Genomic DNA, 16,679 nt, shown 5'->3' with positions numbered 1-16,679 from the left:
ATATCACGCTGTGTTTTGCGAGTTTGAATATCAATGCGTTTAAATTTACTTTGACCTTTTACGAGCAAAATATCGGTCGTCGTAAATGTATCATGTGGCGAACGCGTTAATGAGCTTTCAAATGTTCAATGATTTACTTCCGCGTGACAGTGTTTTGATATTCGGAAGAATAATTTAATAGTCGTCGTAATAGAGACGAAATATTAATTATGTTGACAGATTTGAAAATGTAGGAAATTGATGGGTCTTAGAATAGAATCGTTAAATGATACTTTAAAAGGATGAAGGCTGAAAGAGGTTGGAATCTGTTTGTTTTAATAATTATCGGTCGACAGGTTGGAATTATACGATTGCTAAAAGGTAACCTGTTATTTTAGTGGTTAAGGATGGTCACGGTATTTTCTGAAAAATTCAATTCTCGCCGGGCGAGACACGACAGGTGGATATCCCGGATAAAAGGCTGAGAAGGACTCGAGATTCGAGTGCCTAGGGAAGACGTTAACACGTTCTAAAGGCTGCACTAACGCTGTGTAAACAACGCTGAGCCCTGAAATTAGCCCCTCTCGGTCGGGTAAAATAAATATTTTCGCGTCGAACCATCGTTAGCGGATTACGAAAATCTTCTTTTTATCGCGTCGATGAGGATTCTGTCGAGAGCGTCAGCGGTGACTTCGATCTCAAATTATGTGATCAAGCGAACGCGAAGCATTCATAGTCATTGGTTTAAATAAAATCCTTTTTGTACGGTACACGCACTTGCCGAACATGAAGTTCTTAAAAATTTGAACATCACCGAAATGTGAGACTTCAGAATCAAATTGATTATGACGAGGATGTTTAAACCGAGGATGTTTAAATCGAAAGTCTTCGAATAAATCAATTCAAACATAAATGTTCGAAAATATCATTCGAACTTCAAATACTTATATTTCAATATGTTCCAAGTCAAATTTGAACAGGCTGATTCCTGTTTGCCAATTCAAATCCAGGGAAAGGAATATTCAAATATTTAAACTCCAATACGGTTTTAGATGTTTGCACGTGTTTGTAGGTGCTTATATATGTTTGTATACAACTCTACTTTCAATCATATACACATAAAATCATTGCTGTTGATCCATCACCAGTGTTAGCCTTGGGTGATTTAAGAATAGACATCGAAAAGGTACATATCTGACAATGGGCTACTAAATAAATCCACCTCCAAAAATAAACATTCTTTCAATACGAAATATTCTTTCGTTGAAAGAACGAGAAACGCTTGTAGAAAATAAGAGATCTTCTAAATAAAAAATTACTCTAATATTTCAATATTTAACAACAATAAATAATATCGTATCAACTCTACGAACCAAACGAACAATGTAAGTAAACCCCATTGTTTCTCGTACTACTCAAACAACAGACCAACGAATCGAAGCTCTCTCTCGAAAATTTCACCCCCAAATAAACACCGAAGAACCGTCGAAAAAGATCGGTGAGCGATTACGCGGAGTCGTTTCGAGCGGGGCCGTCGCCGTTAGGAAATTTCGTGGTCCCGGTCCGTGCCCAATTATTGATTTTGTCTTTTCGATGGCCACGGCCGCGACGGGAAAGCGATGCACGCGCACACTCGCGCCGCGGGTCCACGCACAGAAGGGTGTTTCGCGTGTGTGGTACGCGCCGGAGGGGGTTACAAAGCTACGGAACGCATTAAATACTCGAGAGCGCAGTGTCCTCGGATGAGCTTTACTTGCACCCACACCTACGCACATGCACACGCATACGCGCACGCCGAAGCGCGCGTCGCACGGTCGCACGCGCACAAAGACAGGGCCTAAATTGATTGCGTCTAAAATCCAACGAGCTTTCTCGGCTTTTCGTTGCCAGCCGCGAGCCAGTGATGACGACGACGACGACATAGCGACGAGCACACGCCAACCGAGCTTACGACCTTTGTGGCGGACCGAAGAGTGCGTTTCACAAAAATATAACCTCTCCGAGAGAGAGAGACATCCCTCTGTTTTTCCTCTTCCTATTCCCTCCGCCGCCGCTTCTTTCTTTCTTTCTCTCGCTTGCCACCGCAATGATCACCCTCTTCCCCTATCTGCACCTTGCCTGCGCGCTAGGTTCCATGACTCTTCTGATAACGGATCGACATGCCTCATCGCGAGGGTGAATCAATCCTCGGATAAATAAATTTTGTGGGAAACGCAGGTGACCGGGGGAATATGCTTGAACAGGGATAGAGAGGTGGAAAAGTTGGAAGCTTCGTGCGAGTAATCTTGATTTTAGAGTAGTGTTTGATACAGTGTATTTTGGATGAATATGGCTGCCTAATTAAAAGCCATAGAATATAGCGTCAGAACATAATTATATCATTTTATAGTATGCACGGGACAATATAGTTAATCTAATAATGCAATTTGTGACAGCTGATCATTAATGATTTCATACGCACTATGAAACAATAAAGTCAACCAACATACCAAGTCTGCTAGTTTTCGTAAAGGTACATTAGAAAGTAACCTTAACAAACATATTACAGAGGTAGCTACCTTTTCCCGTCATTGTTAACGTTCAAACAATATAATCAGTTCTAAAAATTAATACACGATACCTCAAATACCCGAAGAAAAGCCGAAAATAACCACAGTTGTACAACACAATTAAAACGAAACCACCGTAAGAAGCTCACGCGGGCTTTTCATTAGAAAAAACACGCGCACCCCCGTGCAAATTATGGATTCCGTTAAAAATACGCGGCGTCGGCTGATCAAAAGAAATTTTCAACGGGTCGGTAAACCTAAATGGCGAGCCGGCCTGGAAAACAACGGGGCGGACTCGGCAGGACGCGTAATTTCGATCGGGCCCGGGTTTTTTAGACACGAAGCATTTTTACGTATAATGGCGCGCAATTACGCGGCAATCCCGCGCGTTTTCCGAACAATCGGATTCGACGAGTTTTTGTCGGACTAATTGATCGAAAAGGTTCCATCGAACGCGACTACTTTGCGAACGGAACCGGGTCACTCGTTTTTCGCCGACACCCTCGCTGCCCACCGGTGACCGTCATAATTGCCGACGGATCGAATTAAAATCGAATTAGAGGATTTCCACGCGTGATTCAGCGAACAACAATTCCCTGGGGCTCGAGGGGCTGCTCCGGGACCCGTTGTTTCGTAATCCGCTCATAAGAAGCGGCCGATCGTTCGAAGCGCATAAAAGCTACGGTGCATCCTCGAATCCTATGGGCCTGCGACCCTTGTAATGGGGTTGCGGCCGGTGGCAACGCGTCGGCCTCATGAATTTTCTATCGCTCGTCGTCAAATGATTAAATGATCTTCACCGGCCGAGGGTGGCCCCGTGACTTTTGGCCGTCTAGACACTGACAAGTGGCGTGCGTCCCTATAATGCGGACATCCCCAATAGGCGCTAAAGTCTTATAAGGGGTGAATGAGTCGATTGTATTTATTGAAAACGGGTGGATATTTGGTCGTTGGGAATGAATTTGTGGGATTCCAATGAGTTAAATTTGCGAGGTTTTAATGTCTGTTGTATTGAGTACCGTGTATTATTAGTGGCCAGTGTGATGCGAGTGGAAAGTCATTAGAATTTAATATGAATGAGGAGGTGAGTTTGTCGTGGACATGAATTCTTCGAATTTCGAGTTGAAATATTAACCCTTTGCACTCGAGAAGTGACTCTCAGTTACCATATGATTCGATACAACATAACTATGAAGTTGAATATTTGATATTTCAAATTAAAGTTTGCATTGCTACGTGAAATATTTAAATAAAACACCTCTATTGCTTACTGTTTTTATGAATTATCGTTACATTAGTTTCAAAAAATATGACTTATATCTGGTCAGAAAATGTTGAATATTTCCATTGAAAAACTTTCGAGTGCAAAGGGTTAAATTCGGAGTGTTGAATAATCTTGAAATGTTACATTTGAAATAATACACATTGGAAATATTAAATTTGAAGTATTACATTTCGTAACATGGTTAACATTATCGAAAGAAACAATTCATTTGTGGCAACACTTCAGCTACTCCTTCTTCAAAATCTTCAACGCGAAACAATATTTGTACCTCCCGTTTATTAACAAATTACGTAACAATACATTAACAAAACAAAATACTACCATTGCATTAGTTTTCGATTCGCAGCAACGATATCGAATCACCAGTCCCAAAAGCCACAAATCACACTCGCCCCGCGTGAAAAGCGGATGTCCGTGGCGGTCCCCGCGATCCCACAAATCACGGAGTGCGTTCACACGCGTCACCCAGTAATCCGGCGGCGCTGGGCACGTCAGTCGGTTTCTTAGGTCGATGATTTTCGGGAGCGAAAGGAGGCCGGGCGGAGCTCGTAAAACCTGGGGCAAACAAAGCGATGAATTCCGGCTGGCCGCGTTCCACCCCGAAAATTGACCAATAACGCGCATTTCGAGTGTCCCCGGTAGCCTCTCGGCCCCCGACGTCCCCCCTCGACCGGTCCAACGGGTGGCAAATAAATAAGGGGCTCCGCGGAATATCTAGCAATTTGGGCGTTGCTGGATTGTCAACGGGACCGCTTATAAATTCTAATAAACCCCATTGCGCCGCGAAGCAAATCTGCCGACGAAGGGGGTGGGCTACGGGCGGCCGACTCCAGTCGACGAGGAGGGGGTGGAACACGGAGGAACAAGAGGATACAGGCTGGATGCGGATATAAATCTCGACTAACCGAATTAAGTTAGAAGCATGGGCCGAAGTTTCGCCACGCCCTCGCCGGCAATGAAACGCTATCGAAGCCTGGCGTCTGCGTGGTGAAAACCGCGGCGAGAGGCGGGAGGGAAAGAGGGAACACGTCTGCGTGGAGCTAGATGGGAGATTAATTAATGTGTCCTTGGTCGTCCCGTTTAAGGAAAATATGAAAGGACTCACGGAAATGCAAGTTCTTTGGGTAGGGCTTTCTGAACGGTGCGTGACACTGCGTTATGCTTCATGTGTTTTGGTGGAGGAATATTTTTAACGATGTCTGAGAAGAATAATTGTTCAGTTGTTAGAAATTGTTATAGTTTCTTCGATGTACGAGGTTATAAGAGGGATTACGGAAACGGGGGCTCTGATTAAGTTAAATGGGTTTTAAATGTGTGATATTCATAGACATTAATGATTGAGTTAACAGTGTTTAAGTACTAATGAGCAGTAGTATGATACGAACGAAGGGTCCATCGAGTATCTCAATTATGAATCACGTAGAGGCGCGTGCATTGTTCGCTGGTAACAACGCTATTAAAATCCTGGAGAAGATCGCTGATTAGTATTATAATGATCGCAGCGTTAATATGAAGCTTCCCGGTGTAAACCACGTCTAATAGTATTTGGATATCACCGTGGAGCTGGTGGAGCAGCTTCATCGAGTTCCCCGTTAACCCCTATACCACACAATCGCTCACCCCAATCACGTGATTCCCTGTTAATCAAGTGATCAGTAGGCGGTATCGAAGGAGGTGTCAGGCTATTTGGAGAGACTAACCGATGATTACGTTATCTGTGCATAGTGTTACCGAAAGAACTTAAAATTAGAGATTCCAGACGCGCTAGAGCATCGTCACCTTACTATTAATATATTATGGAGACATAACGACTAACCCTTTACACTCGGGAGGTCAATCGCAATCACCACTTCATTCGATACACTAAAATCATAATGTCTGATGTTCGTATAATATATCAATATCTGGAGTATCGAAGCAAAATAACTTTGTTTCTTAATTCACGTATAATTTCTCTTCGAGTTTCAACGAACATCTTCTGTATCTCATCAGAAAATGTTACATATTTCTACTCCAAACTTTCCACTGCAAAAGTCTAATGTTTCTCCTACCAACATTCCAACTCTACATACTCGTAAATGATTAACAACATTAAACCTACCAATAAAAATAACATACTAATATACGGAACATAATCACTATCGCCCCCACACGAAAAACCATCCCTTTCCCAATCGAATCAATTCACCCGTACCAGTAGATATTTCGCTTCGATCTTCCCAAATTTTCCCATTTTCGCAAGAACCGTCCTCAAAGGGCGAACCGAAAGCGCCCAGGCAAGGGACGTTCAAGCGTAGTCGATATTAATTCACTAAGGAAAGTTCGTTTCCGCGGGGGCTAAGTCATGATTAACGCTCGGGACCCTCACGAGCCGTCCTTCGTCCAGCAAGTGTCCCACCTAATGATGTCCCGGCGCGTGCCACTTCGCAGCATGGGGTCCGAAACTCCAGGGTAGAGCGGTCGAACTATTTCGCCGGCGATGACCGGCCGACCTGCCGGGCACGCTTGTCCACACGTTACGCGGGGCGAACAAGTGATGCATTTCCCGGGGGTTAACGCGACCTCGCAGGTCCGCCGCCACCGCACGCGCGTTACTTATTGGAAGAGATTAATTGGCTTACTGGCTCTCCGCGCCGCTCCGGCTTGTGGGAAACTGTAACCATTATTCGGCCCGGTGATCGGCGCACGTCATATTAAATGATCTGTGCGAATATATGATCACGGGATCCGCTTGCTGGGGGTGTTTTCAGCGCGATGTGAAATATTGTAACAATGGAGTGGAGAGGTTTCTTCGAGTAATTCGATTTAGGTATGATATGGGCTCTGGCGTTGCTCGTGAGTGAAATATTTAGGGGTTTTGGGCATTTTCGGTGGGATTTTGCGGGAATTCGTGTGGCAAAGTTGGGGCTTAGATTATTTGCACGGTGCAACTTGAGAATAGAGTTTTATGTGTATTAAAAGTGCTAATTTTATGTTGGATGCAACAGAGTAATAATTCTATGAAGTCTTACGGCTGCTTCATTTTTTTCTGTCGAATTTTTGTGCGGAGGAGTTATTTGAAAGTTGTCTATGGGTGATTTTTAATAATTACCCTAGATTTAGAGATATGTGTTTCTAAACTGAATATTTTTAACAACCAATTCGTCCCTTCCGTATACCACTATACAATTATTATATTAATTTCTTGACAACTACAGAAGGCATCATCGAATAGAATATCATTGCTCAGATATTGTAGACGGGGATATTCTCGACACTTGATAGCTTTGATGTGTCTCATAAATGAATTATATCGCTGTCCGTGTTATATACCCTTGCTTATAATGCCTAGTACAAGTGAAACCAAGAGTTTCATTATTCATTAACAAGCTTAATATACCATCTTATCTTTTCTTATCCATCGAATGATTTACATGATAACTTGATATTCTACATTATATTATAAATCATAAAATAATAATCTACAATGTAGTGAGAATGATAGAAATAATGCGAATCCCGTCCTAATAATCACGTCCCAAATCTCGCCGCGAAAACCGCACGAAACATCCCACAGAAACAGAAAACAGCTGCGCAGAGGAAAACGTTTAATAAGCACGTAACAGGCATCTAATACGTCCCGGGTATCGGTTTGAGCTTTGACGAGCGTCGAGGGTTCGCGCAGCACGGTCGGTCGGTTAGGGGAATGCCGGGGCGGGGGTAGGAGAACTCGATATCTCATTATCGGTCGATCGTAAATTGAAGTTACCGGTGTGGAGTAACGAGATCTCCAATTATCCCCGGGACAGTATCACCTTGCTCGTCCGTTGTGTAGGTGTTACCGATCCCGCGGAATCCGAAGAAGGAATAAAAAGACTCAGAAATAATCGAAAAGAAAGAAGAAGGCAGCGAAAGGAGGAAAGAAAAAATAAGAGAAGACTATTCGGCAACGGGTATCAGCGAGCGGTTCTTAGCTCCTCCGGCCGGAATGCTCGGATTGCGAAAGACAATGTCGGTCGAGCTTCGCTAAGAGAAAAATAACGGTCTCGTTGTCTCGCTGGCAATTTCCTCTTGCCTCCCTCCCTCCTTCCTTCTCGATCCCTGTAGCTGTCTCGTATGGCGGGGTGTTCCAGGCTGCCTCTCTCCACGGCGGAAAATCAAAAAGCTTTCGGTTAGGTAGACCTTCGAGGACCCTCGTCCTGCTAGTACCTGACGGCAACTCTTCAGCCTCAGTTTCAATACATCGCGCTGGCATCGAGCTCGAGTGTTGCAGCAAGAAGCAGGCAGGTGGGTGCCGTCGGCTCGTCCTCTCCGTCAACCTCTCTCCGTCTATCCTTACCTCGACCCCGTCGCGCCCCGTTCGTCTTCTCCTCCGCCAGGCCTATCCCCTAACCCCTTTCAATCCCATCCACTGTCACAGGCGCGTCTCTTCCGTCTGATCGCTGGCTATCCCTGACTTCGCGACCGTTTCTCCCCTGTATCGGTGTATTGGTAATCCATAGGAGGAAGCCACCCGCTCCCCCCGTGTCTCTCTGTACCAACAGCTACGTCCAACTCGCCAGTGTACTCGCGTCGCAACCTCTTTCTACCGTCATTGTGTCCCGCTCGCGCCGAAGTATCGCGTTTATTCGCTCCTCTGTCTGTCTCTCTTTCCACCCTACCCCTTGCTGGTTCCTCCCTTCCGAGTTTTCCGGCTGCTCCCGTCGCACTTTATATATTGGCCGTCCCTCTCTCTCTTTATTCCCATTCCCATTCTCATCCTCTTGTTTTGGTCCAATAGTCAGTCGCCGGTCTGATCGATGATACGCCAACAGCCAGTACTGCGCATGGCCGACTAAATACAAACTCACTCCTTATTATACCGGGTGTGCCAATAAAGGGGGTGGCGGCGGGATGGCGCGGAGAATGGGAAGGACGAGGTGGTGGAATCGAGATGGGAAAGAGGAGGCGGCGGAGGAGTCAGGAAAGGAGGGTTAGAGAAGCGAGGAGCACGGCGTTCAGGAGTTCTCGCTCCTTCGAGTCGACGAACGCCACCATAAAGGATCCTCTTCCTCCTCGTTGCTGCTACGACTGCTTCTCTATTCCCCCACCCATCGTCCCACCCGCTCGGAGACTCCTATATATCTATATGCCTATATACATCTATACATATACTAAACACACACATGCACACGCACACGCACACGCGCACACACACACACACACACATCCATTCTGCCAGGCGTGCTTCGGTGTCTCCGTCTCTCGGTAAGTTATTCCAGGATGCCGAAGGATAATCCCGGTACGCGATTTCCGATCCCGAGCAGCTATAAAGGAGTCATTGGCGACGGACCCGGGAGCTTTCACCAAGCTCTCTCTCTCCGAGTCGCCTTTCTATAGGATTCCTCGGCTCGTTTCGCCCGGCTTCCCTCCTCGATAGGACGATACTACTTCCAGGCACTGTTTCTTCTGATACTGTGATGCCTGGATCATTTTGGCGAGCTGTTTCTTTTCGATGTTTCTTTGTTTTTTGGAAATGGATGACCTTGGTTTATTAGAATTCTTTTTTAATAGGTGATAGGAAACGCTGACGATAATGATATCTTAAGTAGTATTTTTTATAAAGTTGAACTATGGTCTAGATTTCTTAGTTTGAAGAATAAAGTTTCTTGTTAATAAAGCCACTCGAAATGTGAGCATCGGATGTGTAGGGTTAAATTAGAAGTCTTCTAATTAAATTTCACAGTTCAATATATCTGCTAGAAGATCGCAAATTGAGTTTTATCTTTAATATATAACGTACGAAACTTTCTTGGTTAACCCAATACGACAACCTTCATCTTCAACAGAAACATGAAAAACCATCATCAGAAGTATCGACCATGCCAACAAAGTACCATTCAGAAGAATTCTACTTACGACAGCAAAGCTTAAATTCTTTTCCTCGTTTCTACGAAGCAACGAAAGTCGCAGTAATTCAAAAGCACTTCGCGAACTGTGAGTCTATCCAAACTCACGACTCCATCCGAATCTTGCACTGCACAGGGTCCGGAATCCCCGGCCGGAAATCGGGCAACAGTTTTATGGTCGTTAGAATCATTTACGCGTCGGTGAATAGAAACGGCCGTGCCCGATCAATGAAAGATTTCCTGCAGGATTCTCTCGTTCCGCGGGACCATTACCATTTCCGCGGAGCGTTGCGCGCGCGCCGCCTCCCGTTTCATTCCTCCACATTCGAAGCGCGTCTGCCATCTCCGTCCTCCCGGGGATGACGGACTATTACGTTCGATTACGCGATATCCACGGAACGGATTGACGGTGTCAAAGATTTCAACCGGAGAAAATTGAAGGATCCGTTCGGGGGCGTCTGCGGGCCGCCGAACCAACGGAAACGTTCGAGCCCGGCGAAATGAAAATTCTTTGTCTACGGAGTCGCGGCGACACATTTGCATGAACGTTTTCCACAGTTCTACAGGGGAGAGCGAAGGGTTAGGCGGGGACGGAGGAAAAAAGCGTGGCTCGTTCGATGGCTAGGCGGAAGATAATTTCGGGGTGGCAGCGCAAATTGACAGGGCAACGGGTTCCCATTCACCCGAATTACGTTCCAATTCTGTCGGTGACTTTAGCATTGTTGCTACAAATTGGTACACGCCCTGGCCTCCAGCCGTACACCTCCTCCTCCGCCTCCTGACCCCTCCCCGCGCCCCGTGACGACTGGTCCACCCGGTGCACACGTCTCGCAAATGATGCGTATGCAGGCCTTTTTAAAATAACATCGTCGGACAATCACGTACACCGGCCGCCAGAAGGAGCGCGTGACGGATTGGCCGCTGTCGAACGAAACTGTTGCGAAACGTACAACGGCGATCGGCAGGGTCGATCCTGTGGAGGGAATTTTCGGTGATCTATTTTGGAAATGGGTGAATATCGATTGAACGGGTGGAAAATTGATTTTAGTTGGGAACTGGGAGTGCGTTTGGATGGAGCAATTGATTTTTGAAGGAGAGACTGCTGGTGTTTTTTAAAATATTGTGTTTAATATGTTCATCGTTGAGCTGTATTTTACGAGAATCTTGGTCAATATAAGTAACTGATTTATAGGAATCGAAAATGAGAGAAAATTTATCGTAGTCTGATCTCTTTTATACAGTATACATATACCCTAAGGGAATTTGTTTTAACGTATATATTGTAGTGGAAATTGATTGCTAACTCTAAATGAGGGGATACATAGACGATAAATACACAAGTGAAATTTGATGTATGTAGATTGAAAGGAAATCATTGGAAATAGGATAATTGTAAATTTCACGAATTATATAGGTATTCAGATTATGTACAGAATGAAATGAATTTTCTGTTTGAGGATTTCTTAAGGCGTTAACATTTAACGGTCTGTTCGCGTTGATTTTCTGAACGAAGAAACATTTGGATGACGAAGATCGGTGTAACAATGACCAATTTCACGGCTGCGATTAGTTTACTTAGCGTTAGTTCACGGCGCGGGAAACTTGGAAATCGAGCTCGTTAAAGTTGAAACTCGTTCGAGGGTGCGAGCGGTTCCCGAGGAAGCGGCACGCGTCGCCGCCCTAGGTGGTCCGATGATCAGAATCGTTAACAAGTAGCCTAACGGGACGGCGAACCGCGAAAAACAGGATAACGAGCCCCAAGGTGATCGTTTAAGCGTAATAGTTAACTGTGAGGAGGCATGGAACCGCGAGCACGTAACCGATCGCACGCCATTGCGTTCCAATTAGGAGACAATGATCATTAAATGCGCAAGTGAGTCGAGACCATGGTCAGAGATGCTGCAACGTACTTTGGAACTTCTGTTCGACTCCTATGAACATAAAGCATAGCTTATTTATGCAATTAAATGCATCCTTGTTTGATCCTACGCGAAAAATCGTAAACATAAGCAATTAAAGCGTATAGGCGTAGGTAAGATGCTCATTCAATAATTACTGAAGGAATTTCAACTTCGAACACAAGAATCGATAGAAAAATGAATAAGTTGTTAAATGGTATAGCCAAGTCTTTGATTCAGAAAGCTCATAAATTCCAAACGCGAAGATTCATAAGAAATATGTGAAATATTCAACAATACTATGCGAAGAAGTACCTAGACGTAAATCATCCAATCGAGATATTAAATCGTTCTAAAACAGTGTGTACTTTTTGCGACAGGTGTGGTTCCAAAACCGGAGGGCAAAATGGCGCAAAACAGAGAAGTGCTGGGGCAGAAGCACCATAATGGCGGAGTACGGACTGTACGGAGCGATGGTGCGACACTCGTTGCCGCTTCCAGAGACCATCCTGAAAAGCGCCAAGGAGAACGAGTCGGTGGCGCCGTGGCTGTTAGGTAAGGGCCATCGATATTATTCCCCAACGCGTCCCCATCACGATTTTTCGCACTAAGGTCTGCTAACTTCAGATAAGTGAACACGCTTGGAAACCTTTTGCTCGTATTACATGAAACACGAGAATACAGGTGAACGTAAAAGATCGGCTCGGTAGCTCGTTTTTTGTTCGAAAGTTCAGCTTTCACTAATGCTATCACTTAACAATCCCGCGTGCAAAAACAAAAAAAAAAGAAAAGAAAGAGAGAAACAAACATAAAAGAAAAGAAAATGAAAGAGAGAAAAGGAAGAGGGGCAAATCTCGATTTTGTTTTTTCTGTTCGTCTGTATCAGCTCAATCATCTAAGACGAGCAGCTTTAGTCAAGATATCGAAAATAATCAAGAACTGATTGACTGTGGCCCCGCAGGGATGCACCGGAAGTCAATCGAAGCGGCGGAGCATCTCAAATCCGGCGGCGAGGACAGTGGAAACGACCACAACGGAAGCGGAAGCAGCCCCCATCACAGCCATCACCAAGGCGGACCGACCAGCTCCGAGAGCGGACAAGAAAGCCAGGATGGCATGGGACCTTCTTCGTCGTCAGGTAACATTCTCCTCGTTCATTATATTTCCTGACGTTGCGTTGGAACATCTTGAGTTACGAATATAAGAATTTTTCACATAAAATATAAAATAGTTCTTATTAACCGTAATAGCACTGTGGTAATTTGTGTCCAGAGATAAATAATCATTATTATTGAACTAACAAATATCATAGATTTCTACTTCTCCAGTGTTTAACAATTCAATATTTTCAAATTAAGATTTAACATTGAAAAATTCGACAATTTAGCTTTCTATAAAAACGAATTTATAATATTTGAAAATATTCTCTTACGTAAAGGTTGAACACTAGAAAAATTGCAAAAAAGAGTAAGTCCAACAAAAAATCTAAAATTTCCAGGGATCGTTCAGGACACGGAGCAACTGAGGAACGAAAGCATCGCCTGTCTGAGGGCGAAGGCGCAACAGCACCAGCTACAGTTGAGCCTGCAGCCAACGGCGGCGCCTAGCAGCACCCCGTATCCAGCGGGTCCGCAGTCGAGCACGCTGCACGCCTCCGTTTAATCACCGTTTCCGACACGTTTCCCGTGAAGTATCTAATCCAGGAACCGTTCGCGATACCCGAGACAGTCTATTTCCGGCTGATCATTCGCAGTAAACCGCCAGTGATCAGTTCCAACCAGAACAGAGTCGCTTCTCTACGTCTCTAATTACTCGATCCCACTAAAAAATCAACAACTACGATACCAATTCTTGGACGTACACTTCTAATAAACTGAAAAGAACAGTATTTCGATCTATCCTTAGATTAGATCGAAAAAAGGAGAATGATTTCAACTCGCGAAAGGGTATCGCGCGTCAGAATTGTCGGACGAAACCGAAGATCAGGGTAAACAGTCTATCGGAGCTGCCTACCGGAAGAAACCAAACGGCACACAAAATGCACAACGAATACGTCGCCACGATCGGGCTGGCGTCATCGAAGCGATCGCTGATATCGCGCTGGGCCTACGCGGTTCCCGCGTTTCCTGTTCGTCCCTGGCTTCCGGGACAAGGTCAAATGGAAACGGAACGGGAATCACACTTCGAGACGGTCCTCATCAACGAAAAACGGTGGCCTATGGACGGCCGGTACGATGACGAGTCGTCGATCGCGGAGATCTACATGCTTTCACTCCCTCGAATCGAATAACCTCGACTCCTTTGCCATTTTATGACCTCGCGATTGATAGGGGCTATTCAATGGACTGAAGGAGATCACCAGAAAAGCGAGTGGAACGCGATTAACTAAAATTAGAAGTTGTAGCCGCTTTCGAATAGTCCGCGTATCCGTGTAACGTGTGCGTTCGTTTGATGGTGTGTCACATGTTACACACGTACCGCACAATTATAAATAATATACATACGGTGGCGAGCGCACGTTTCCGGAGCAATGGCGGAGCGACGCGCGGCCCGCCGACGAACGAAGAATATTACGCCTTTAGACCACCGAACGATTTGCAACGAAACGATTTAATTAACGAAATCGCCGTCAAGGCGAAGACGAGAAACGAATTAAGATGCGACACATCGAACCTCGACCTTGGAGATGCCGCCTCGGCGGACCTGCGAAACGACAGTTCCCCGTGATCCCAGGATAATGGAGATTCACGGGGAGATCCTGGATTTATTTGATCGATAACGGGCGAATGATTTGATCGAGCTTGTTTGCGTGTATGCGTGCGTGTGTTCGTTTGAAAGGGAGAATGCATATTGCGGTCGAGCGAGACAGGGTGCAAATGAGAAATGTTTATTAGCGGAAGACTTCCTATACCCCCACAAGTACTTAAATGAAGAACGTAACTGTTGTCAAATGTGCAATATGTCGGTATTAAGTTCTAGCTCGTTAAGGCATTATACTTTATTTACGGATACAGCTACGTGAGGCAGCGGTCGGGGTAATGGCGTCTCGACGGCCGAACGGAGAGCTCGATGTTAATTAGAGGTGATCGCAGAACGCTGCGACGGTGGCGGGAGAATTGTGCATCCAGCGACGACGATAAAATTTCGGATTGACGCTTTAGGAAAGCGAGTATCCTTCTATGGAAACAATTATCTCTATTGGATTCGTCTGGGCGCTCGTTTAAACGATTCGAGGCAGCATTTTCGGATCATAGCTGCCTGAACGGAGAGACTTAATTAAGAAGAATTAGAAAATTGCAGTATTTTGATCTCGTTTTCGATCGTACCTTCGACTTTATCTCGATCCTACGATCATAAGAATGGCGTCTGAGAATGGAGAGGGAATCTATTGTAATTTTTATTGTTCCATTTCGAGTTGAGCTGTCCAACCGCGATGGCGCCGTTATCTTATCCTACGCCCACTGTATATAAATATATAAATAAAAAGTATATATATATATATATACATATATATATAAAAATATATATATATAAGAATATAAATGCGAATATATGTGGTTACGAGGCACGCTAAGTCGTACGAAATCTCTTTCGCCGTTCACGTTCGGGGTTATGCACCGCGAGTTCAACGAGAGTCTTTTTGGCTTCCGATTGTGTCACTATTGCACGTTATTTTTGATGAAACCGTAACGAATGAAACGGACCGACGAGCAGAGAGGGTTTCGTTCGCCTTGGCTAACACTGATGACTATAAACACGTAACGATAAACGCACTATAATTTAAACGAATCAATTACGGGACGATCGGTAACCACACGCTTCCGCGCGGTGGCGAGGGCGGAAACGGATGCGAGGTAAAATCGAACACCAAGAATGTTGTTTTGTGAACCATACACACGTACAGACATACGAATACACGCACACAGACACACACAGACACAAGTAACAACACGCTTCGGATCTCAAGCGAACTCCCTGTATCCGAGTGCCCCAAACGCATGCATAGTAGTCGGCTAGTGTATGTAATAAATAAAGTTTCTGAACAAAACGACAATGTGTTGGTGTTGTAATTTTAACCCTTTGAATCGTCCTGTTCCCTCCGTTAACCTAAATTTTATTGGCCACAGAGTGAAAATTCGCTTTGTAGGTAGGTTTAAAAGCATAGAGATTGTTTACGAGAATAGGGACGTGATCTTTTTATTCAGAATTTTGGTAGGCTGTTCATATGAACTTGAGTTAAGGTTTTGCTTAACGTTTCTGTTGAATTTTTGTGGACTACATGGAAGTTTTATTGCGTGTTACATTTTATTCTATATATAATTAGCAATGCGTAGCTTAGATGTTAACATTTGAAATAAAGTTTGTGGGACTTTAATGCCATTGAAACTACTTGCTTATTCTCGTGCTTGAAATGAATTAATGCTGATAGTATGCTCATATACGTACATATAAGTTGAAGAGTAAATTCTATGGAATTTACAACGAAGTCGGCATTTTCTTTTATTCTCCAAAACAAAAGATTTATTAATAGCGTGTCATGAGATAATAGCGTGTCCCAAGAATTACTTACACAAGGAATACATTAAATATTAAAAAAATCTTGTATTACTGTGGTATAAAACAGATACCACCAAATTTATCATTACACACACGTGCACTAGAAAATAATTCATAATGTAATTCTTGAAGTTAACTCTATAAAATTCAAATCAGTTATAGTCGTCGTAACTGTGGTTTAATTACAGACTTTTTTTTATCGCAATCATGATTATATGTTACTTTCATTTGAAAAGACAAAGGAATCGCAACTACAGGATATAGCCAGCAGGCCTTTGTTTCATTAAAAGCCAACAATTACGTGTAATGACGCTCTTGGACTTTTCAGATGTCGCGTCGAACAGTGCTTAATAATTCTCATTTAAAAAATGAATTATGGGCTTCGATGTATCGTGAAATTTTTTTAGGTTGCTTTCAAACGATAATGGCGCCCGGCATAGAAGACCTCCTGACGCGAAAAAATAATTAAAAGTTTATTAATTATAGCGCGGATTGAATTTTTTAGGCGCACCAATATAAAAATAATTTCTCGCGGCCTAAATTT

General features: G+C 44.2%; 1 protein-coding gene across 3 annotated transcripts in view; it reads left to right on the top strand.

Annotated features, from left to right (window-relative positions):
• Positions 1–15,612, top strand: part of LOC116429301 (uncharacterized) — a 78,434-nt gene extending 62,822 nt beyond the window's left edge. For 2 of the 3 annotated variants that reach the window (XM_031982097.2, XM_031982087.2), the window contains exons 5-7: positions 11,959–12,133; positions 12,465–12,716; positions 13,077–15,612. In XM_031982097.2, the coding sequence (XP_031837957.1) occupies positions 11,959–12,133; positions 12,465–12,716; positions 13,077–13,240 (591 nt within the window). In that variant the 3' untranslated portion in view covers positions 13,241–15,612. The remainder of the gene's footprint in view (positions 1–11,958; positions 12,134–12,464; positions 12,717–13,076) is intronic. The other variant, XM_031982107.2, reaches the window with a different exon arrangement.
• The last annotated feature ends 1,067 nt before the right edge of the window (positions 15,613–16,679 follow it).

This window comes from Nomia melanderi, chromosome 3 (assembly GCF_051020985.1).
Source record: "Nomia melanderi isolate GNS246 chromosome 3, iyNomMela1, whole genome shotgun sequence".
Taxonomy (NCBI): Eukaryota; Metazoa; Arthropoda; class Insecta; order Hymenoptera; family Halictidae; genus Nomia; species Nomia melanderi.
The sequence above is the reverse complement of the archived record's forward strand: the minus strand, read 5'-3'. Positions and strand labels throughout refer to the sequence as shown.